The sequence below is a fragment of the Leuresthes tenuis genome, unplaced genomic scaffold (genome assembly GCF_036924035.1).
Source record: "Leuresthes tenuis unplaced genomic scaffold, fLeuTen1.0.hap1 SCAF_4, whole genome shotgun sequence".
NCBI lineage: Eukaryota > Metazoa > Chordata > Actinopteri > Atheriniformes > Atherinopsidae > Leuresthes > Leuresthes tenuis.
In genome coordinates, this window is record NW_027325358.1 from 23,818,399 (window position 1) to 23,829,002 (window position 10,604).

Consider the following 10,604-nt stretch of genomic DNA (forward strand, 5'->3'; position numbering starts at 1 on the left):
GTATCGGTTAAATGTGTGGAAACGCAGCTCTGAACATTTACAATCATATATTCATCCTCAACATGCCTTTTACAACGTAAGAAATTATTATTTTCAGGTAAAAACAATAAATAGCTGTCCTTTGTTTTCATAGGGCCTAAAACCTGATAAGAGGTAAGCTAAATTATAAGAACAAATTATCATCAAACTCAAAACAGCAACAATAATTCTGAGTAACTTTTATTATACAATCTGGTTTCAAATAGTGAATATTTAAAAGAAAAAACGTGTGTATAAAAGTTTGACAAAATAACTAATCATTTCATACAGTACTAGATGAGCAATTATGCCCAAATTTCTGACAGCATTTGGATAATCTACATACACACTTAACATAAGGTTCTCCAAAAAATATGTACATTTATATCAACTGTTAATCATGAAAGGTGGCACATGTACACTTCAGTACACTTGAACAGTGAGACATGACACAATCAAATATATACTGTCCTCTAAAACATCAAAATGAGACTGACAGACGTGGGAAACAAATAGCAGAACTCTGTCAATTTAGAGTACATATGTCAACACATAGTTAAACATTTGACGAGACGAATGCAATTCATTTCTGCCACTGCCGAGATAAACCAACGTAATTGCGCGTATCTGACAGTTTTAAGAGCAGTTAAAGGCAGTAGTTTTCTTTAAACCTGACAAATAAGCATGTGACACCTGCATCTGTGTCTTCTACAGTGTTGTGGAAATGCTAAACTGTAACAATGCAATGGTGGCCCTCAAATCTCACAGAAACCCCTCACTTCAGCCTTCAGAGTAACACTCGCCACGGCAGCAGGGATTATTCTATAAAAAAGTCCACAAGCACTTATTAAATAACTACTCCAGCATCCTGCCAGGGTCTACTGCATAAACTCAAACAGCTGATTAAATAAGGTCGGTTTTCATAGTCAAATTAGTCAAATTTGGAAACCAGACTTGGACAAGTTCTTCCTGAGTCAGTAAAGATGCTTGGCAGAGCTCAGCTTGCTTCTTCGGAACAGAAGATCTTTGGAAAAGGTGTAGGATCTTTACAGTCCTGTACTCTGTTAACAAAAAAAAAAAAAAAAAAAAAGAAAACAACATACATATTGGAAAAAAAAAAAAAAAAGACACTAACACGCTGACAAAGTAAATCAGCTCCCGTCTCACACTTTCCAAATGTTTTCAGATTTTATCTCTAGCAATTCTGACGTAAAAGATCCGCTCTTGTTGTGCATTGTTTTTCATTTCGAGGCTCCTCCTCTAAATCTTCCAGAAAATCCTCTTTCTGTAGAGTATGTAGGAGATGAAGACCCAACAGGAAGTGGCAACAAGATTCTGCATGAGGTGCTCTGTGTGGGATTGGCTGTTGGTCATGCGCCAGCGGAAGGGAAAGTAGTCCTCAAACACCTCATGGCCAACGTACACGAGGATGGAGTTCATACCTTAGGACAGGTGTACAGGTGAGAGTGAAGCAAAAGTCACAATGAACTAACCATTTCTCAGCAGAAGATCAATCAACAGTCCGTCCTCCACAACTACTAAAACTGTGCTCACCGGGGTAAAAGAACGGCGCCCCAGACCACCACTTCTTCACATCGACGGCGTAGTAGACCAGGACCAGCAGCACAAAGGCAAAACAAGCCAGTGTCGTCACATAGGACAAAGACCTAGTGATGAAATAAAGAGGCACAGTGGCATCGATTATGTTTTAGTGCAAATATTTGTCAGGGTTATGCCCATGCATTTGGGGAGTTGTCATTTTCCAAGAAATGTTTGACAACTTCACTCTAACCGTGCTTCATAAGGGTACTCTCACACAGGCACAACAACACCATAACATAGAAGAACAACAGAAGAAAGACATAGTTTACAGGTCGAATAAATGAAGACGCTTTAAACCTGCATTCTTTAAAAATGGCCTAAAACTGGGATTACAAAAATATGTCAGAATGCAATGAAATCTGTGTTCAATGTGTTCAAAATCTGAGAAAAGACCAAATACAAAATGGATTGCCAGCAAAACTGAGAAAATAATCCATATGAATATTTTTTTTAGCATTTAGCATTTAGTCAAAAAAAAAAAAAAAAACAATAGTCAAGAGAAAATTTATATCCAGTTTTTTTAAAATCACAGAAATAGAAAAAAAATCACCTGTGTTTCTAAAAATCCTAAATTCTGTTTTTTTTCTTCTTTTAACCTGATGACTTTAAAGTGGCCTGGGGTCTGACTGCATCTTTTTCCTCATTCAGTGAATGGTGACCTAGTTCTGATAGCAGCTGACAATGTATGCGGACTCTGCGATACTATGGCCAGTCCTTATATTGGGATAATATTTTTAAAAGAGTAACACCTTTACAATGTAGCATGAAAGTGAAAGAATGGTAATGTATTCACTTTTGAAGCATCGTTCCCTGGCTGGACTCCTAGCAGAAAGCTTGCCCAGTTTAAGAGCCAGAGGATACCACAGCTGCTAACAGCTCTGAAGGCTTAGGAACTAGGCCACCCTAAAAGTCCATGTGCCAGCTAGCACCTGTGGCTTGCTTGTGGAAGTAGCCATCTCACAGCTATATAACCCGGCCTGACCATGGATGCCTGGCAGCCATAATTACATCACCATTCTGACAGTTCCACTGCTTTAGGTCACCACTGCCCTTCTAACAGCCTGCCTAGCTTCTCATTTCACTGGTTCTCCACAATGCAAACATATCAGCAATAAGACCCCACCCCGCAAGCAGTCAGGATCGGTTCCTCCAATGTTCTCTGTTGAAAATACGAGCTTGTCTTCTGACCCCACCTTTTTGTGTCTCCCAGAAATCCCCAGCAACAGAAACAATGGCTGATTTTGCTCATGACAGTTCTTGCAACACACAAAAAACAAACATCTTGTGGACATGTTAAGAAAGTTAAAAAAATAAGTTTTTATCAGAGGGGGGACTTTAGGAAGGGAAATAGCAAACCTTACCACAGGTTCTTGTTGACAGGAATGAAACCCTGGTCTGTGGAACACTTGGTCAGAACTGCTGATATGATTCCCTGTGGAATTAAAGAGATTTTATCGTTCAATTAGAGAGGGAACAAAGCATTCCGAGTGAGACCAGTTCAAATGCTTAAAATGATTAACCGCTGATCAATGTAATGACCTGACTTTGCTCCGACCTGTTCTTTGTGTCAAACATTAGACCTTATTATTTCAATTTTAAAAAAAGTGCTGAAAATAATGTTTATGCAACTCAAAAAGCATGTTGACTCTGCATTTTTTTCCCCAAGTCCCCTTTGCGTGGATTTATAAAAGATATAAGAGAGAAATTTGCCTACCAGAAAGAGACCCCATATGAGGAACCTTGACATGATGCTTCTAGGGAGATCCCGGTAGTGCAAGATTATCTTTCCTGCCTGAGAACAATGTAAATAAAGCCGTTATGATCAATAATTGCCTTTGATTGTTAGAGTGGTCCATCTCATTATCAATTTTGACATTAAATAAAAAGAAAACCAAAAGAAGCATCCCAAACCTGTAATCCAAGAAACGCCATGAGGACAGAGTTGATGCTGCCCAGAACACCTTCTGGATCATATGGTGTCTGAGTTGCATAAATTACCTGATTTGAAAAGGCAACAGAAATGAGTTTTGGTAAATGTTCTCAAGTTCTGATGCCGTCTACTCTGACACCACAAGTGATGTCAGCCAAACGGCGGAAGGTCCAGTCAGAGAGTAACCGGACCTGTCCACGCAAAGTAAACATTTTTAAAAAGACTGGATGTTTTCATGCATTTAGCAGACGCTTTTATCCAAAGCGACTTACACTGGTAGTAATTATAGGGTAAGGGGGTCTTGCCTGAGGACCTCTACTGGAGGTGGAACCCTTCATGCAGGGGATTCAAACCCAGGTCACCCACATAAAAGGTGGCAATCATACCACTACACTCCAGCCCATCTACTGTTGCTGCGTTTGTGTTGTCTTGCTCGTCACTAACCCGTGATGATGGATTCTGGTAGATGTGGTTTTCTCCCAACAGCCAACGGTCAATTAAACCAGCAGCTCCACCAGTGCAGTTTGGATAGAGGCCCATATCACCGATCCCACCCGGGCCCAGATAGCCTCTGTACCAACAGAGCGGAACGAAGCCAGTGTTTCACATGGAGGTTACTTTGAGTCAAGGGGAAGTTAACAGATGCACGCACAGCAAACAGAAGGGGGTTTGGAAAGCAATCATTCAGCTGAAAACTTCATAATGTGCATTTATTTACTTGCTAACTGAGCATTAATGTAACTGTTAAGAGTTCTACTAAAGTAACTTTCAAACAACCAAATATCAGAAGCCCCAAATAAACATAAATATCTTAAAAATAAATAGATAGTTTAGACTGAATAAATGATCCTCAAAGACTAAAAACATCTAACTTTATCAGTTTATGTGGCAAAAGAAAAAGATTTATCTATTTTTTTTGTCTTTGTAGGATGTTGAGATGCCTCAAACGTCATCTGCAAAATTGTCGATGACTGTTTGAGTCGGAGAGAAAAAACTAATCAAATCTATGAGTATGAAAAGAAAGGTTAATTGTGTTACCGCAAATTGTCTCTTAAGTCTATCTGTGTTGCTCATATTTTTATAACATTTGGGCAGGGAGTTTTCTCCCCACGCTTCATAAAACTGTGGTCTTCCAGAGGTCTCTTGTAAGACTGCAACATGATCAGAGCCTCATTGTTCCTTCGTTCCAAACTTCAGAATCTTAACAATATTGACATCAGTACATTTCACTTGCAGAGGTCAGTTTTCACTAAGATAAAGGGACACCAAATTAAGGAATATAAAAATAATATAATATCATGTATATTGTTGATTCTTTTTTTACACTGAAAAATATTTAATCCTTACAGCATTTGTAAGGATGCACAACAGTTTAAAAAAATTTTAGTTGCCAGAAATCAAGTAGTTCATGCCACTATATCATTTGTTTTAACCTTCATTTGTTGGTATTTTATCACTACTACCACACGGTGGCGGTAATGTACTGAGCCGTGTGCCAGACCCTTTGAAAGATTTCATATCTTGTGATTGGTTGCTCGATTGGTGCCACTGATGTACAATGAGAAAGCATCAACTGTACTTAAAGACTCGACTGTCACTGTGTTGAACTTCATTCAGCAACGCGTGACTTACGTTGGGCAACCTGGTACAGGAAGAAGGAAAGTGAGGCACAGCCAGGTGATTTCCAAAAGGAGCACACACAGCCAGGCTGGCCAGTACAGCAAGATGTCGAGGCCAGCAGACCACCAAACATCCTGGAAAACACAGGTCTGTGTTAGTCAGAACAAAGTAATGAAGTTATACTTGATCAAATCTCTTAAAGAAGTAGGTGAAACAATGGGTAAAATCGAGCTGTTGGCTTACTGTTGTGAGTACGTCGAGGTGTCCTCTTGCCACTAATAAGTCCAGGCTGGCCACAACCAAGTAGGACCAGGCGAGGCGCTGCAACACACCGGGGATTCGCAAGGTGTCCCAAGACACTGTAGAGTACAGGAGCGTTAACTGTGAGCACATATTCAGGCAGGGAAACGCAACAGATTAAGAAAGCCAGCATGAAAACACAGTTTGTGACCATATGTAAGAAAAGAACCTACTTAAATGACCTAAATAACATGAAACATTACAGAGGATGTCAACCGTGCGAGTTTGCTCTTACAAGCTCGCTGGCAGTAGTTTGGGTTAACGATGACAACGCCGATGACGAACAGCTGCATGCTTCTCCACACGACCTTCCTGAGCAGCGAGCAACGGCTCAAGCCTGCGCGCAGCAAAGAGTTGATAGACAGCGCGATGGATGTGCCCATGATGAACACAAACCTGGCGGAGGAGGGAAATGATAAGTGTAAGAAAGAATAGCAAAAGGAGAAGTGATGTGAAGAGAAGTCCATTTTCAAATCAAACCGATCAGAAAGTTGTAAGTTCGAGAAAAAACCTGGACTTTATTTCATGTGTAAATTTCAAAGTATAACTGGAGCACGGATGAATGGTCCTGATACTTTCTCAGTATACACATTCAGTTCCAAAAGTATTGGATCGAAATCTTACCAAGGGAAGACTAGATCTGCAACTGTAAGACCTGTAAAGGAAAAAAGGAACGAATGAGTGATTCGGCACTCTTGCCACCACCTTAACCCTAACCTCAGGATTTAGTTTTGGCTCCACCAACACTGGCACATTTGGTGGCTTTTGGACAAGTACCTCAAGTCTGGTGCCACTCAGTGGGACTCACCATTCCAGCTTTCGTGTTTGAAGAACCAGTACCGCCCCCCTCCATAATTCACAAACACCATAATGACCAAGGAGATACTGAAAGAGATGCAGCAGAGAAAATAAAGCGACAGTTAGCCAACACCACCGATCACAGCAAGAGACTAACTCTGATGCATTTATTCAAAGGGATTCATCTAAATATAACTGCAATAAAGCCAGTGGCTGCACTCTGAGGAGAAAATATGACAATGCCAAGGGACTGGATTCATGTCAACGCCATCTGTTCATTTTCTCAATGAAAAGGAAAAAAACAAAGACAATTTCAGTCTTATCTGACAAACTATCACATTGTTATGAGTCACATGATACAGTATGATGTCTTGAGTGGCAAATCAATTAGTATCTTTCACTGAGCAGGCTTAGCTGGAGGGAAGAGAAGTGTGTGGGGGGGGGGTTCCTACCCTCTGAATGTGTCCAGAGACCGAAGCCTCTTGCTGGTGCTGGGTGGCGGAGGGAGGATGTTGTCAGTAAGTGGTACCTCTATCCGAGGGGAGCCCAGCTCCTGGATGGTCAAAGGAAAGTCAGATGATGGCTTCATTCTATTCCAAGCATGTTTCACTTCCACACATTGATTAGAAAAATAAAAACACAAAGGAAGTCATTGACTTAGTGACATACTCGTCAAACCCAAATTGACAGAGATGCCACATGGTTTCTCCGTTCCCTGTCACTTAACTACCATCACAGCTTGACAACGTCTTTCAGTTACAATACGTTTCTGAGAATCTCCTGCTCGGGATGACTCACCGAGTTGATGAGTCTCTCCGTCTCCATGGACCCGCCGATTCGGAGGACGAGACCCCTCACGACATCAAGTCTGGACAAGAGAGAATCAACCATTTCAGGAGTCCTTCTGTGACATGCAGCAGTTTACAATTCACTGGAGACCCTGGTGCCCCTTTGTGCTCGGGACAGTCACACAAATTAAAGCTTCTACACTGCAAAAATGTCATGTAATCAGGCTGTCACTGCTACATCTACCAAGGAGTTTATGTGGTTGGTACAGTTTGTTGGCATGAGCATTCAAAAATCCAGATGAACTAATTTCACTCAGGATATGTGAGTCACCTTCACAGTGATGACCATTGGCAATTACAGTAGCTATTAAAAGTCTATCATAATTAGCGGTATGGTTGTCTTCTGGGACTTCCCTGCATTTCTGTATGGAACCACTGAATGTCTGAGGGAGGGAGGGCAGCATCCAACTTATCTCTTTTAAACCAAAGTAGTTCCAGTGCTGGTTCGTGGCTGATGCTTGAGATAGCTCTAAGTTGGCTCTTTAAACCACAAAGCCACAGATCACAGTGTTTGATCGTTTTGAACAAAGCTGCAGATGCTGCCTCTCTCTGCGGCGCATCGGGTAGCATTCACAATCACCAGCAGAAATACAATAGAATGTGTGCAACTGTAGCTCCAGGATTAATGGGTCGGAGCCACCGCTTTGGTGGCTGAAACAGAAGGAACTGGTTGTAGATTCTAAGAGTTGGTTCCAAACCAGCACTGAAACTGCACTGGTCGAAAAGGGATTCAACACGGTCTGAAAGGGAGGTGCAGGTGGGTTGGAAAGTGGCTTGAAGAGGAGACAGAAAATGTAGCCTGCCAAGAGGAGTAAAATTTAAATCTCTGTATGAGATTCACGAGTAAGAAAAACAAATAAAGAAAACAGGTGATCGATCAGCCTATGTGGGCTAGCAATTAGATCATCTGCTGTATTAAGATGTGGCCTGAGCTTGATTAGGTGGATATCTGAATTAATGTTCAGCCAAACAATTTTCAAAGATATGAAACTTTAATGGCTTCAGTAAACGGTGGATAAGAAGGCATTCAAAGATGTGTCAATTTTACGTTCACGGCTAAAAATAAAACCCAGTTGGCGTGAAGTTTGTCCGTGTCTGCAGATGAGATTAAAAATCAAACACGACTCTTCTTGGAAAATTCTCTCAATAAACAGACAACAACAAAGCACAAAAGACAAGCTTACCCTAATATTCTTCTTCCGATGGCAAACATCAAGGCCACTCCAACAAAGATAAAAAAAGCAACTAGGATCGCTGCGGGGCGAGAGTGGAACATTGCATCAATGCAGCATGTCGTTTATACAAGCATCACGGGAATCTAAACACGTACGTTCAGCCATGTGATACAAGTTTATCAGCGCATTAATGTGTGTGATGCTTACGTATATAGCTGTTCACGGGGTCCGCATCCGTCACTACGGAGCAGTTGACAACTGAGGGCTCGCTTAGATTTTTCGCCCACAGAGAGTAGTTCCCATGCTCCCCAAAGTGGAACTTCACCCTGTGATATTAAGAAAAATAAATAAATAAATCAGCCAAAATATAAGCCAAACGGCCACAGTTGTCACACTAATTCTAACTGTTAAATGCAGATTGTCATTTGGCTGTGTTTCTGTGACAATTAACATCAACCCTCATCTTTAAAGGATGTGTGTCAAGCAGTCAGAGGCGACGTACGCCAGGAAAATCCAACACAGAATACCAGGATTGTATAACCAAACATTTGTGTTTTTCTTATTTGTGTCATCCACTGCTTACAGAAACTCACTTGCAGAGCTCCAGCATAAAAAACGTGCTGTTGAGCTGTAGTGTTATTTCATGCTGTGTGTTCACAGGAAAGTTGACTGAACCGGGCTGGCCAGGACTGGGCCCAGAAGGCACCACGCCAAGCTGCTGGTATAAACACTAACATAAAAGAAAAGACAGGTCCAGATCAGAAGGTTTTTTTTTTTTTAAACCATCACTTCGCCACAGAATGAGTTGGGAGGAAGATGTTTGATACCCCTGAGCCTACCTGGTAGCAGCGTTCTGACCTCCAGGACACCAGCACCTCATTGTCCAGCTCATTGTTGACTGTCAGAAGTGCCTCATCCATCTTTAGAGTCCAATGCTTATGATGAGGGGAGTCAGCTGGGGTAAAAGGAATACAAAATAGCTGTATAACACTGTACAGATCAGCTGAAATCCATTAGCAAACCATTTTCTGCATAATATGCAAAGGATGCCCGCAGCCTCCAGTTCTCTGTAACTGACCCAATCCAAACCCCTGTTCGCTTTGCTCTGCTATGATAAAATAATTCAAATCATCAGAAACCTATAACATCATTTGCTATTATACTGGTTATTACTGGAAGCAACTGCACATGCGCAAAACCAATCCCAGCTTCCGAGACTACATTTTGACATAGAAACTGAAAAGGGATCATACTGAAGCGTTCTTAAAGCCAACAGCTATCAAACCTTAAGGACGGAAAAAACGTCTCCCACGCCCGAGTTTGGCAGTTAAGCGCTACAGCCAAGCAGCTAACGTTCCTGTCCGAGAGAGCAAGGGACGGAGAGCATGTGAGAGGGCTGCGGTGCAGATATGGCTGCAGACTCCGGTGGTCACATGCTGAATTAATCCGTGAAATACCCCCCACAAGAGGGAAGTTCAAATGACTGGAGCGAACTCTCGGACTTTTAACATCTGTTCCTGATAACAAATAGTTAGCCCCGAGCTAACAGCCTGAATCGTTAGTAAAACACCATGCCCCCCGAGTTTTGAGTTTTCAGTCGTTGTGGTGTCATTTAAAAACTATTACAGTGGATTATTTCTTGTTTTGCTGGACATTAGGGAAGTAGCTGTGCTTGTAACCCGCCCCACAAATAAGTGTCCTGCTTTTACTTTCCTTGTTCTGTACTCACTTTGAGACATTCCAGCTGTCAGCGGGACCACGCAGACGGCTACAGCTAAAGCGACAGCAGGGAGAAAAAAAGTGTTATTTCCCTCTGGATTGGGCATTTCTTTTTCCGTTTTTGGATTCACCCCTGCGACTGAAGACGTTTTCGGATTTTCCTTTATTTCCTTTTTTTCCATAATATATACCACTTCCTATCTCTCCTTGTTTTGACATTGTAGTGGGAGCGAGAAGGGCCAAAGTAGATCTATAAATAACGCTACCTGTACGGAGCATTGTTGCGTCACTTTAATAAACCACGTAAATACTATCACAACGCGTGTTGTGGGAGTTAAACATTTTGATATTTCGTCTGTTGTAAGTAGACGGTAAACGTTTTGCTGGCTCACACGTTCCGGCGTGTGTCTGAGGTGCAAATAACAACACTCAACAGAACACAATTTCAGAAACCGGCAATAAATCATAGCATTAGAACATAGCAATAAGGTAATTAAGAAGCTTCTTTCAACTGTCTGCTGGTAGTTTCTGTTGTGTGTGTGTGTGTGTGTGTGTGTGTGATTTTGCTCGCGGATCTGCTGACAGATCCAAAGT

General features: G+C 41.6%; 1 protein-coding gene across 3 annotated transcripts; it reads right to left on the reverse strand.

The window, feature by feature from the left end:
• Positions 1 to 61: 61 nt before the first annotated feature.
• hgsnat (heparan-alpha-glucosaminide N-acetyltransferase) lies at positions 62 to 10,267 on the reverse strand. Of its 3 annotated transcripts, none has more exons than XM_072383317.1 (18): positions 10,021 to 10,267; positions 9,131 to 9,246; positions 8,885 to 9,021; positions 8,499 to 8,617; positions 8,301 to 8,370; positions 7,067 to 7,136; positions 6,721 to 6,821; positions 6,279 to 6,355; positions 6,095 to 6,125; positions 5,706 to 5,866; positions 5,414 to 5,529; positions 5,183 to 5,304; positions 3,995 to 4,121; positions 3,532 to 3,618; positions 3,335 to 3,412; positions 2,982 to 3,052; positions 1,573 to 1,685; positions 62 to 1,460 (listed from the first exon to the last, which is right to left on the reverse strand). In XM_072383317.1, exons 1-18 carry the CDS (start codon positions 10,190 to 10,192, stop codon positions 1,279 to 1,281), a joined length of 1,950 nt encoding a protein of 649 aa, XP_072239418.1. In that variant the 5' UTR covers positions 10,193 to 10,267; the 3' UTR covers positions 62 to 1,278. The 3 variants fall into 3 exon arrangements, with proteins under 3 accessions (XP_072239418.1, XP_072239420.1, XP_072239419.1); XM_072383319.1 differs by lacking the exon at positions 10,021 to 10,267 and adding an exon at positions 9,577 to 9,924 and having other exon boundaries at positions 67 to 1,460; XM_072383318.1 differs by lacking the exon at positions 10,021 to 10,267 and adding an exon at positions 9,545 to 9,924 and having other exon boundaries at positions 67 to 1,460.
• Between the last annotated feature and the right edge of the window lie 337 nt (positions 10,268 to 10,604).